Raw genomic sequence first — 13647 nt, 5'->3', positions numbered from 1 at the left:
GTTTTAAAACAGGGGTTATATGAGATCTAAAGGGAACCCCAGCCAGTAATCTGGCTGCGGCATTTTGGACCAGTTGAAGTTTCTGAGTCATCTTGAAGGGGAGCCCAAAGTAGAGAACATTGCAATAATTCAGTCTGGAAATTACCAGAGTGCGGAGTACCATGGCCAAGTCATCTCTGTCCAAAAGAGGCTGTAGCTGTTGAACCAGCTGTTGCTGGAAATAGGCACTTCTAGCCACTGAGGCCACTTGATCTTCAAGTGATAATCTTGGATCCAGGAGTACCCCCAAGTTTCAAACTTATTTCTTCCAGAGGAGTGCAATGCTGTTCAGAACAGGCCATCTTCCCACCTCTTGGACTTGAGAACTTGGAACACATAACACCTTTTTCTTTTTAGGATTCAGTTTCAGGTTTTTGGCCCACATTCTGCTCATCACTGCCTCCAGTCCTCTGTCTAGCACCTCAGCTGCTTCTACTGATTCAGATGTAACAGAGAGATAGAGCTGGGTATCATCTGCATATTAGTGGCATTTCACTGCAAAAGTCCTGGTGACAGTTCTCAGTGGCTTCATACATATGTTAAATAGCATGTGGGACAAATGGAACCTTGCAGAACACGACCGGAAAGCCTCCATGGTCTTGAACAGCAGCCCCCATACTTTCTGAAAACAGCCATGGGGTAGGAACAGAACCACTGAAGTACAGCACCCCCACCTCCCTGAGCCACTCCAGAAGGATACCATGGTCAATGGTATCAAAAGCTGCCAAGAGGGCAAGGAGAATGAGCAGAGTCATACTCACACCATCTCTCGCCTGACAAATGTCATTAACCAGGGTGACCAAAGCAGTTTCCGTGCCATGACTGGACTTGAAGGCAGAATGAAAGTGATACAGATACTCTTTTCCAAACATGGTTGTTGCTGGACAGCTACCACCTTCTCAAATACCTTGCCCCCAAAGGGGACATTAGCCACTCAGTAGTAATTGTTTAACACTTTGAGGTCCAGGGAGATCCTCTTAAGGAGGGGACATGCCACCACCTTCTTCAAGACAGCTGGTTCCTCCCTAGACCCACCCAGTGGCTAGCTTTAAGAAGCCAAGATGGGCAAGGATAGGCAAGCTGGTTGGCTGCACTTCTTCAGGCTGCACTTCTACACATACTCAGAACGCAATAATTGAAACTGATCCAGTACAGATGGAACCTGGACATCTCCATTGGACTTGCTCTAACTGTAGTGTTCAAATCTGAGCAATTTTGTCCCTAAAGTGCAAAAGAATAAATGGACATAAATCTGACATCAGAATTGGCAGTATTCAAAAGTCAATGGGGGAACATTTCAACCTCCCAGGATATTCTATATATGCAGGGCTGGCGCCAGAGGGCAGCCAGGTCAGACCCTGGCCGAGGGCCTGCTGCCCAGAGGGGCCCCTGCAGGGTCCCTGCTTATGGTGGGAGGGTAGCGCTCCTGTTCTGCGATCCATGTGAACTCCTGACCCTGCTGCAGATCACAGAGAGGAAGGTGCCAGCCCCCCCTACAAACCATGTGGGTCTGCAACACCTGTCCGCATGCCCCACCTACCTTTCCTGTTATAGTGAATGCTGTGCGCTCTGCACATGTGTACCTGCCATCAACCAAGATGGCAGCGGAGGCTTCCCAAACAGGCTGATGCCCCTGCCACTATCTTGGTTGATGGCAGGCATGTGCATATGTAGTGTAGTGGGCGTTCGTGCCATCAGCTAAGGAGGTGGGGGGGCATAGGCCCCTTAGGGAAGCTCCTGACGCCATCTTGGTTGAGGGCAGCCCTGTGGATGCAGCGTGCATGGCATTCATGTTGAAGCAACAGGAGAGGTAGGTATGGCATGCGGGCGAGCACTGCAGGCCCGGGGCAGGCTGGTGCCCAAAGGTCCAGTCATGCCTGGTGCCAGCCCTGTATATATGTGACCTTAAAGTAGCTGTACCTTGTGATGTTCCTGTATTAATTATATATGGTAAGTGCTGTTTGTATAGGAGATACATGGTAAGTGGAATGAAAGAGGAGGGGGGAGTAAATGAGCAGTAGAATGCTGGATGACTCAGCCGAGTGTTTAGAATGGCTGAGCGTATAAAAGGAAGAATGACAGTTGAATCTGGGTGGACGTGAGTGGGTTGTTTTGGTGGGTTTTTGAGAGATGTTTGAGAGGTGTTTGTCAGGAGCGTGTGGAGAAAGAGAGAGTGGGAGTTCTAGTTTATGATAAGTCAAGTATCATAGTAATAGAAGAAACCATATGCTTATGTGCCTTTATAAAGTAATCTTGTTATCTCTGTTATTTAATAAATACTTATTTGGTTTACCAAAGGCCTGATCCTTGGCTGGGGTTTCACAGACCAGAAGGGAGGGTAAGGTAAATACCAAGGCTGAAGGGTAACAATAACAAATGGTGGCAGCGGTGAAGGGAAGAATATAACACCACAAGTACCACAGAGCAAACCAGAATTATATGCATTCTGTATAGATCAAAGGGATTGGGGACAGCTTAAGCACGCAGTCACAAAGGTAACCTGATTGAGAGAGACTCAGGCAGAGTCTCTGGGGATACTGGTTATAGGACGTGACTGGTGGTGCTGCCTAGCAGGGGGATCTGGTGAGGTCTATGCTAGAGCAGAGAGAGAAACCATAAAAAAGGACAGTCCGGACTGGTGGAGTCCCTGGTGGTGCCTAGTGACAGGCAGTAGCCACGAGCAGGTAGGAACCTGACAGGGAGAGCCAGGGAAGGGCGTCACATACCTCAACAAAGGAACTTCAGATTGAGACTCCAAAGTGAAATAATCTGAATTACAATACATCAACAGGTTCAGTTTTATCATGTGTGGCTTGAATTGGGATAAAGGTTTGCCTCAGTCTTCTCCCACAAGGAAAAATGTGTTCAACCTTGCAAAAATAGATAAGATGATGAGGGAAGAATTCGCAGCCCAAGATACATACAGGAGCACCTAGCCACTGTAACAGCAATTCAAGTTTTCAGGGCCTGACAATTTGCATTCCAGGGTACTAAAGGAACTTGCAGATGTGATCTTAGAGCTTCTGTCTATAATTTTTGAAAATCCGTGGAGAACAGGTAAAGTCACACATGATTGGAGGTGAGCAGATGTTGTCCCCGTCTTCAAAAAGCTGCCTGGGTGCGGGGGGAGACGATCCAGGCAACTATCAAGCAGCCAGCTAGAAAGGTTCTAGAACATAATTACACAGTCTGTGCACATTTGGGGGAAATGCTGTGATCAAAGCACAGGTTTCTTAAGAACAAGTAACGCTCAGCTAACCTTGTGTCTCCTTTTTAAATGAAATGCCTGGTAAATCAGGAGAATGTTATATGGCGGGTTACGTTTCAGATCCCCGCCTAAAAGCGAAACCCACCTAAAAGCAGAACTCTGTCAATAAAATGGCGCGCGATGCCTGAAAAATGCCGTAAAAGTGGAACAAGCGCCGTATGAGTGGGGCGTTACTCTAATTGAAAGCCGCCGTATTAGTGGACTGCCGAAAAGCGGGGTGCCAAAAAGCAGGGCCCTACTGTATATCTAAATTTCAGCAAGGCTTTTGACAAAGTCCCCCATGATACTTTTGTTGGCAAGCTGGCAAAATGTGATTGACTATACCTAAAGAGTGCTAATCAATGACTGCTTATCAACCTGGAGAGAAGTGGCAAGTGGGGTGCTGCAGGGTTATCTCCTGGGTTCAGCATTTTTCAACATCTTTGGCCTAGGCCAAAGGAGTAGTAGAAATGCCCATCAAATCTGCAGATGACACCAAATTGGTTAAGATAGCTAATACTTTAGCAGGCAGAAATAGGATTAAAAATATTCTTGAATGGATAGAGAATGGGGACAAAACAAACAAATTAAAATTCAGTAAAGATACATATGAAGTTCTGCATTTACATTAAAAAACCTCAGATGCACAAATACAGGATGGGTGACACCTGGTTTCACAGCCATATATGTGAAAAAGATCTAGGGCACAAACTGTGGTCTGTGGACTACTAGTGGTTCACAAGCTTCAATCAGGTGGTCCGTGGCATGTCTGTGGATTTGTGGTTGAAGATTGGAACTGGCCCATCCATCTCATTGATTATTCATATTGATTTTTAATTGCATTCTTATTCTTTTATTTCTTTTTTTGGTATTGTATTGTATTATATTACAATTTGAATCCTATGGTATTCTAATTGCTACAACAGGTAGAAAAATAATTAAGTGGTCTGCCAAGACCCTCAGCAATTCAGGGGTCTGTGGGGGGGAAATGTTTGGGAACCACTGATCTAGGGGTTTTAGTGCTACAAGCTAAACATGAGTCAGCATGAGTCAACCCGGGGAGGGTTAATTGTTATAATTGTAATGCCTTCTGCCCAGTTTTAATATTGTTGTTGCAGATGTATTGTTTTTATATTGTATCACTGTATTTTATCAATTGTATCTTAACGATTTTGTAAGTCGCCTAGAGTGGCCATTGGCCAGATAGGCGACAAAGAAATTAAATTTATTATTATTATTAGCAGTGCAATGTGGTGGCAAAAAAGGCCGGTGCAATTCTAGGTCACCAGGAGTAATGCTACTACTCTATTCTGCTTTGGTCAGATTCATTTGGAGTAGCAGTCCTGGGCACCACAGTTTACGAAGGATAGTCAAGGTATCCTTCTTAAGGAGGGCAACAAAGATGGTGAGCGCCTGGGGACTGAGTCCTATGAGAAAGCAATGAAGGAGTTGGGTACTTTTAGCATGGAAAAGAGAGGATTAAATGGTGATTATACTATTTGTTGTTTTTTTGCTTCAACAGACTAACAAACTAAATTGTTAACGCATGTTTGCTTTAATGATTCTCTACAAGGATGGTGCTCATTGACTCTAAAATTGGAAAACCTTTCTTCATATATATATCGGTATTGCATGTGCACTGGACTGCACTACAAATGGACAGTCTAGGGGTTCTTCCTCTTTTTAGTTGGCCAAGTAATTAATGCATAGAACATATATGTGTTTATGCACATGGTTAAGGCTTGCATGTGCTCATTATTCATGCAATTCCTCATGTGGACATGACCTAAATTCTTAATTGTGGCCTGCCTGTGTTTCATAGGCTTCAGGAGAAAGCAGCGGCCACAACACCATTCAGGAACAGGAGGGTATCCCTGAGACACAAGAAATCATTCGGCCCTCACAAGCCCCAGTAAGTATTAGATCTTGTTTAGTTTTATTTTTGTGGCTTCCTATTAATGAGCAAAATAATGTATTGAAAGTCAATTAATTTCATGCTTATAGTCAGCAGACTTATTTGACTATGTTTCATGAATTAACTTTTCATTCAAAACTTCATGTTTTGTTGTAAAGACTGTTCATGACATGACAAGGGTTATTTTTCATTTCCCAGAGAGTTCTCTCTCTGTACCTACAGTGAGTATTTTTGGATAATTAGGATGCTTCCCCCCCTTTAGGATGCACACCTTAACGTGGTGAGGGGGTTTGAGAGTGTTGAAGAAGCTGAGAGCAATGCCGTCAGGAGTCTGTACCAAGAGGCTGGACTCCTAGCAGGGGCACCCATGGCGGAACGGTCAAAGCTGAGACACCAGACTAAGACGCATCCACACTCAGAGGAAGGCAATGGTAAACCACCTCTGAATACCTCTTACCACGAAAACCCTATGAACAGAGTATCCAAAATGCAACATGAGATAGTGCAGGAAGATGAGACCCCCAGGTCAGAAGGCACTCACCGAGCTACAGGGGAAGAACAAAGGAAAAGTACGAGTAGTGCTGTGCCTAATGACGCAGCTGGGTCAAAGGCGAAAGGAAGCCCAGTGGCTGATGCGCACAGATGCAAAAGAAGAGTCCGGAGTTTTACAACACACACAATAGGAACATGGAATGTGAGAAACATGAACCAGGGAAAGTTAGAAATTGTCAAGCAAGAAATGGAGCATATCAACATTACAATACTTGGCGTGAGTGAATTAAAATGGACAGGAATGGGACATTTTCAGTCAGGCAACTACAAATTATTTTATGCAGGAAATGAGAAACCAAGAAGAAACGGGGTTGCTTTAATAGTGAGAAGTGATGTAGCAAAAGCAATTAGGAGCTACAAAGCAAGGTCTGAGTGAGTGATATCAATGAGATTAAACAGGAAACCTATTAACATAACCATCATCCAAGTCTACGCTCCAACATCAAACGCAGAAGAAGATGAATTGGAGAGATTTTACGCAGAAGTACAGGAGGAAAGTGATCACACACCAAAACAAGATATGATGATAATCATGGTGGACTTGAATGCAAAAGCAGGAAACAGAGAAGAACTAGGAATTGTGGGGAAATGGGGCTTAGGTGACAGAAATGAAGCAGGAGAAAGACTTATTGAATTCTGTGAAGCCAATGATTTGTTTCTTGCCAACACATTTTTTGAGCAACCAAAAAGAGGACTGTACACATGGACATCACCAGATGGTCAATATAGGAATCAAATTGATTATATAATTGACAACAGAAGATGGAGAAGCGCCATACTTTCTGTAAAAACAAGACCAGGAGCAGACTGCGGTACAGATCATGAACTGATCGTATCAAAAATCAGAGTAAAGCTAAAGAAGAAGAACAAAGCACTCATAATGCCAAAATACAATTTAAATAACATCCCAGAAGAATATAAAGATCAAATAAGGAACAGATTTGAGGCCTTAAACTTAGTTGACAGAGAACCAGAAGAACTATGGAATGAAGTCAGAGACGTTATCAGGGAAGAATGCAAAAAGACAATACCTCTTGTTAAAAAAAGAGAAAGACCTCAATGGATGACTGAAGAAACTTTTAAAATGGTTAAAGAGAGAAGGAAAGCAAAAGCAAAAGGAGATAGAAACACGGTCAGAACCCTAAATGAAACTATACCACGACTAGTACGTAGGGACAAAGAGAACTATTACAATAGTTATTGTATAGAAATAGAAAAGCACAACAAAATGGGAAGAACAAGAGCCCTATTCCAAAAGATTAGAGAAAGGGAAATTTAAACCACTAGTAGGGATGTTGAAGAATCAACAGGGGAACACACTGACTGACCGAGATGAAATAAAAAGAAGATGGAAGCAATACACTGAAGAACTGTATAAAAGAGATGCCAGGATGACAGATTCATTCACGGAGGAACCATATGACGAAGAACCAGAAATTTTAGAATGTGAGGTGAAAGCTGCTCTTAAAATACTTGGAAGAAACAAATCACCAGGAATAGATGGCATACCAATAGAGTTGCTACAAGCTCCTGAGACTGAATCTGTCCAAATTTTGACAAAACATTTGTCAACAAATATGGAAAACTAAACAATGGCCCACACACTGGAAGCGTTCAATATATATTCCACTTCCAAAGAAAGGGGATCCCAGAGAATGCAGTAATTACCGAACTATTGCCCTAATATCCCATGCAAGTAAAGTAATGCTCAAGATTCTACAACAAAGGCTCTTACCATATATGGAGTGAGAAATGCCAGACATCCAAGCTGGATTTAGAAAGGGAAGAGGCACCAGAGATCATATTGGAAAAATATGTTGGATAATGGCACGGACCAAGGAATTTCAGAAGGAAATCACCCTGTGCTTTATAGATTACAGCAAAGCCTTTGACTGTGTAGATCATGAAAAACTATGGAATGCTTTAAAAGAAATGGGGGTGCCACAGCATCTGATTGTCCTGATGCGCAACCTATACTCTGCACAAGAGGCTACTGTAAGGACAGAATATGGAGAAACCGATTGGTTCCCCATTGGAAAGGGTGTGAGACAGGGTTGTATTTTATCACCCTATTTGTTTAATCTGTACGCAGAACATATCACACAGAAAGCGGGATTGGACCAAGATGAAGGAGGTGTGAAAATTGGAGGGAGAAACATCAATAATTTAAGATATGCAGACGATACCATACTCTTAGCAGAAACCAGTAATGATTTGAAACGAATGCTGATGAAAGTTAAAGAAGAAAGCACAAAAGCAGGACTACAGCTGAACGTCAAAAAGACTAAAGGAATGACAACAGAAGATTTATGTAACTTTACAGTTGACAATGAGGACATTGAACTTGTCAAGGATTATCAATACCTTGGCACAATCATTAACCAAAATGGAGACAATAGTCAAGAAATCAGAAGAAGGCTAGGACTGGGGAGGGCAGCTGTGAGAGAACTAGAAAAGGTCCTCAAATGTAAAGATGTATCACTGAACACTAAAGTCAGGATCATTCAGACCATGGTATTGCCAATCTTTATGTATGGATGTGAAAGTTGGACAGTGAAAAAGGCGGATAAGAGAAAAGTCAACTCCTTTGAAATGTGGTGCTGGAGGAGAGCTTTGCACATATCATGGACTGCGAAAAAGACAAATAATTGGGTGTTAGAACAAATTAAACCAGAACTGTCACTAGAAGCTAAAATGATGAAACTGAGGTTATCATACTTTGGACACCTAACGAGAAGACATGATTCACTAGGAAAGATAATAGTGCTGGGAAAAACAGAAGGGAGTAGAAAAAGAGGAGGGCCAAACAAGAGATGGATGGATTCCATAAAGGAAGCCACAGACCTGAACTTACAAGATCTGAGCAGGGTGGTTCACAACAGATGCTATTGGAGGTCGCTGATTCATAGAGTTGCCATAAGTCATAATCGACTTGAAGGCACATAACAACAACAAGGATGCTTCCACTTCACATAGAAGTGACTGGAACTCAACAACCCACAATCCAAATGTTCTGGTGGGTGAAGTTTTTGTTCCAGTCACTTCATAAGTATAGATGGTAGTAGTATCTTCATGGGAGACAGAATCACAGTAATGGTAACATGCAAAACCTATAATAGGAAGTCAGGTACTTCCATTACACTTTCTGTTTGGACAATAATTAGAATGACATCTTAAAGCATACTCTGATTGATGTCCAATGATGATTTTTTCCCCATATTCTACAATTTCTATAATCTGCACCAATCACCTTGGCATTTGGTATGGTGTGCTTTTTTCTAACCAGTAACGTAGATACTTGGGTTTTTTCCTATGTTAGTTACCTAACATATTTACAATAGTTACTTAAAGGGTGAAGAACTAATACCAGTATGAACTGTAAGGTAGTAACAGGTATATTCTAGTCTTTGGTTCAGTTTTACATTATTGTTTTGGCTATTGCACCAGGGAATTCAGCCCAAGCTGAAACTTGAAGGGTCTTATACTTCATTGACTTCCCAGCAGATACAGACATGAATTAATAACACAATATCAAGAAACAAAGCTGTGAGGAAAAGTGATTAAAAGACAAGTACTATGCTATATAGCCTGTATCCATTTGACACTTACTTCTTTAGCAACTGTTTTCTACTCTTTAGTCTGCCTACAGACAAAGAGCAGTTTGTGTGTAGCCCTAGTTACAGCTACAGTAGGACTCTTTGTGTGAAATAAACAGCCATAAGCCAGAAACCTCATAAAGTAATCCATTTTTAAAGCTGTAAGAATTTGATGGGAAAGCATTTTCTTGAGCAGGATTCATAGCTTCATATTTTAAAAATGTTATATTAAAGTAATACCCGTGGACTTAAAAGGGCATGTTAGAGAGAACTTCAGTGCATCAAATTTCCCAAGATTTATGTTGCTTCTAACAAAACTTAACACATGTTTGCCAGCTGTGAAGTGTCTAAATGCCAACAAGTCCCTGGATTTATATGCTGGCTGCAGAGAATGCTAATGGGATTTCAGTGTGCCCTTCCTTGCCAGATGCCAAAGCAGAGCTGAAGATTGTATAAAGAACCAACACAGCCACTCAACAGATGCTTTTGGAAAGCTGATATTCACACAGGAGTGTTACAAAGTGCCAAGCAAACTGCCCAAAGCCATTCTCTGTGCTGTGTGAAAGTGAAGCAAATGATGCACCACACTTTTAAACAATGCAGCTGCCAACCAAAGCTTATTACCAGTGTCAACGTTGTCTAGACCACTCTGCAAAATGCTTCTATAACAAACATAATTGCATGGCAGCATTTGAGATACATTGCACCAAGATTTTCATGTGCAGGTTAAAGTCATGCCCATTTTCAGCTCATAAAAATGTCTGGTTTGTTAGACAAGAGGGATGGCTCTCAAAAGGAATCAATTCATTAAAATAATCCTCAGATGGGAAGGCCTCCAAGTAATTGGACACATTAGAGGAGAAAGTTGTTTGGAGCTGGTTGAGAGTCATGATACATATGTCTCAAGTGCTGGCTTAGCCAGGAATGTTGCATGGAGCAATTAAACAGGGCAAAGGGAGAGAAAGCATAATAGGGAAGAGATGAGGGGAATGTGGGACTGTCAGGCAGAGTGAGTGCCAGGATTTCATGGGCCCTTGGGTGAAAGGCCCATCAGTGGGCCATCTGAACTGGGAAAGGATTCAGTGGACAGGGTGTGCAAACCAATGGAGTGCTTTAATGTGCTACCCCTCTCGTCCTGTGTTTGCCCAGCCCTTTCTTTTGCCATTCCACGTATATTTGCTCCTGGCCTCTGGAATCATGGAGCAGCCCCAACGAGAATCATGCATGGTGTTATGTGGGCAGTATATATATGTGTGTGTAACCCCAAAATATCCCTACATTAAATAGGAGAAGTGGGCAGGATCAGTCTTTTCTGACAGTGTGATTCCCACCCATAGTTGCAGTGACAAGAAAAAGAAACAAGGATCAAAATTAAATATATATTGAAGAAAAAAATAGTTCTCATCTATTATCAGAACAGAGAAATAATACTCTTAACAATCTGGTTTCTATTGCTTCATAGCAGTAAAGAAGTCACAGATTCTCCCTTTCTCAGCAATTCACAGGGTGCAACAACAGAAACACAAAACGAAACAATGAGTTCACAGTTCTTTAGCTTTGCTGCTATTTTCTTGTGCAGGAAACAAAATCTTTCTTTGTTGCATGGCTCCTAAAAAGAAGCAAAGCAGGCCTGTGGATAACACAGAGTTTGCTGGCTTTGCCATTCCCTCTTGGAGCAGCTTCCTCTTCTTGAGTTGGGCTGGTCTGCTGGAATCTTCTCTTTCCATACATAATTCAAGTATATACTTAACAATACTTAACGACGTCTTTAAATATAGGGAGATACATATTTTACAATATCACAAAATTATGACTATCAAAAATATGATAACATCTATATTAACCCCACTAAAACAATATCTAACCATTCCCACAAATCATCTTTGACCTCTAATTAATAATTTGGTCCTAACGCATACCTAAAAACAATCAAAGCAGTAAAGAAATTACAATTCCTCTTTTTTTCCAACAACTAATAAGGTGCAAAGAAGAAGAAGAAACAAAACAAATAATGAGTTCACAGATTTGCTGTTATCTTGTGCAGGTGGCAAAATCTTTTGTTGCTGCTTGGCTCCTAAAAACAAGCAAAACAGGCCTGTGAGTAACACAGAGTTTGCTGGCTTTGCCATTCCCTCTTGGAGCAGCTTCCTCTTCTTGAGTTGGGCTGGTCTGCTGGAATCTTCCGACAAGCCAGCCCTCCCTGAAGATTACTTACTGAGCATGCTCCAACAGCTGGTTCTAGAAAGAGAGGGGAGTAGCCACACCCAATGCCAGCAAACACAGGCATGTTGTATTTACCATTCTTTTTGACAATGCTGGTGGCAACCACTGAAGCATGGGTTACATTCTCCCCTACTGAACCAGTGTCGTCCCTGACATTTGGTTACCTGACAGTTGGTTACATTAGGGCCTTTCCTTCTTACCAATAGCCAGAAGAATTGTGGAGTCAATAGTACTAATGTGGGTTGGGTGCTGTGGGACATTGTGACATGAGGGTGGTGTGTGAGAGGCTATGTATATAGTCCTGGAATCTCACTGATACTTGTGTGCCTTTGTCTTTGTGGTCTCTGTGGCAGACTCTGTTACAGTTTCCTGAGCAGATGTTTCCAAACTTGGCATATCCATATCTTCATTAGTTTCAGTCACTGGAACTTCAATAGAGATGTCTGGAAGTTTCTCTCCCTGAAAATGGGGAACTGTGTCATTAGGATCCATTAACAATGTACTCTCAGCTGTTGGTTGCAAGGCATCATTTATTTCAGAAAGATTAAACCCTTTTGGCTCGAACACAGATGCTTCAGGATTCAATCCAGCTATTGGTTCAGCTTCATCTGTTGTGTTGAACATGTCAGCATCTGACAATTCATAGTCAGGTAGTTGAGATTCTTCCCCACCAGCTGAAATGAAACCACATGGCCGCAACAAATCATGATGCAGTGTCTTTTCTGGTCCATCACTATCTTCAGGTCTCAGAACATATACTGGAAGGTCTTGTAGTTGCTGAATGACAACATATACTTGGCTTTCCCATCTATTAGCCAATTTATGCTTTCCTCTTAAGAAAATCTTCTGATATATGTGAAAACTTGACTTTTGCATCCCATCTTCTTTTGTTGATTCTTCTCAGTCTCATTTCTTGCCCATTCATAAGCATGCTTCAGCATTCTTTTTAAATCCTTCACATACTGTTGGTGAGTTGTTCTCAAAATGCGCTCCTTGGTCACTGTGTATTCTTTTTGGGAAACCATAGTGGCAGAGAAAATTCTCCCACAGGTTAATAGCAACAGTCTTGGCTGTTTGGTCTTTAGTTGGGTAGGCTTGAACATATTCAGTGCAACAATCAGTGACTACTAAGATATTTCTGGTATCACAATCATCAGGCTGTAGCATTAAGAAATCTGTACTTAACAGTTCCTTGGTGCATAAACTTCTATGTTCACCAAAGGTGCTGCCCTTTCTGCTGAAGCTTTTCCCCTGATGCTCCTTTCACAGGTTCTGCAGTTCTGTTCAACATCAGCTGCCATTCTAGGCCAACAGAAGCGGTCTCTGACTAATTCTAATGTTCTTTCCATACCCATATGTCCAGCTTCATCATGAAGACCTTGTAATGCCCGATACCATAGCAGTGTACCTTGTAGTGCCTAATCCTGGTAGCAACAACTGAAACATAGGTTACATATGTATGTTCATATGTACTAAGGCTGCAATCCTAATCCCATTTACCTGGGCAAAAATCCCATTTACTTCAGTAGGGCTTACTTCTGAGTAGACATGGTTAGGATTGTGCTGGAAATCTCTCATGCTACTCCAGCCTTCCTGAAAGACTAGTCCCCCCCCTCAAAAAATACTTTGCCCTTTCTTCCAGAAGTTGCTGGGGTGTGTGTGATTTTCTAACTTTTTTACTGGACACCTAGAAAAGGCAACTTCTGTACTACTCAGTGATGACATTTTGACTTGGTAGGGCTGCAGTTTTCAACCTTGCTGTTTTTCTCACAATAAGACTTGTACAGCACTTATTTAGGAAAGCATTTCATTACACATGTGCAGAGTGCCATTATCTCCTCACTCAAAAGCATCAATTATTCTCTACACATCTATGGATAGGGGAAGAACTTCCATGTAAGAGGGTCCTAGTATGACTTTAAGATGATTAACTCTATACCTCTTATTTAGAGATTGTTTTTTATTTAGACATAAATATTTGAATCCAAGGGTGGAGAATCTGTGGCCCTCCACATATCGTTGGACTTCAGCTCCCATCTTCCCTGACCATTGGCCATGCTGGCTGGGACTAATGG

At 41.9% G+C, this 13647-nt stretch overlaps 1 protein-coding gene across 2 annotated transcripts in view; it reads left to right on the top strand.

Annotated features, from left to right (window-relative positions):
* COL15A1 (collagen type XV alpha 1 chain) overlaps positions 1-13647 on the top strand; it is a 285344-nt gene that overhangs the window by 110372 nt on the left and 161325 nt on the right. For both annotated transcript variants that reach the window (XM_061591221.1, XM_061591220.1), the window contains exon 5: positions 5109-5198. In XM_061591221.1, the coding sequence (XP_061447205.1) occupies positions 5109-5198 (90 nt within the window). The remainder of the gene's footprint in view (positions 1-5108; positions 5199-13647) is intronic.

Source organism: Rhineura floridana, chromosome 11, assembly GCF_030035675.1.
Source record: "Rhineura floridana isolate rRhiFlo1 chromosome 11, rRhiFlo1.hap2, whole genome shotgun sequence".
NCBI classification, from domain to species: Eukaryota; Metazoa; Chordata; class Lepidosauria; order Squamata; family Rhineuridae; genus Rhineura; species Rhineura floridana.
The sequence above is the reverse complement of the archived record's forward strand: the minus strand, read 5'-3'. Positions and strand labels throughout refer to the sequence as shown.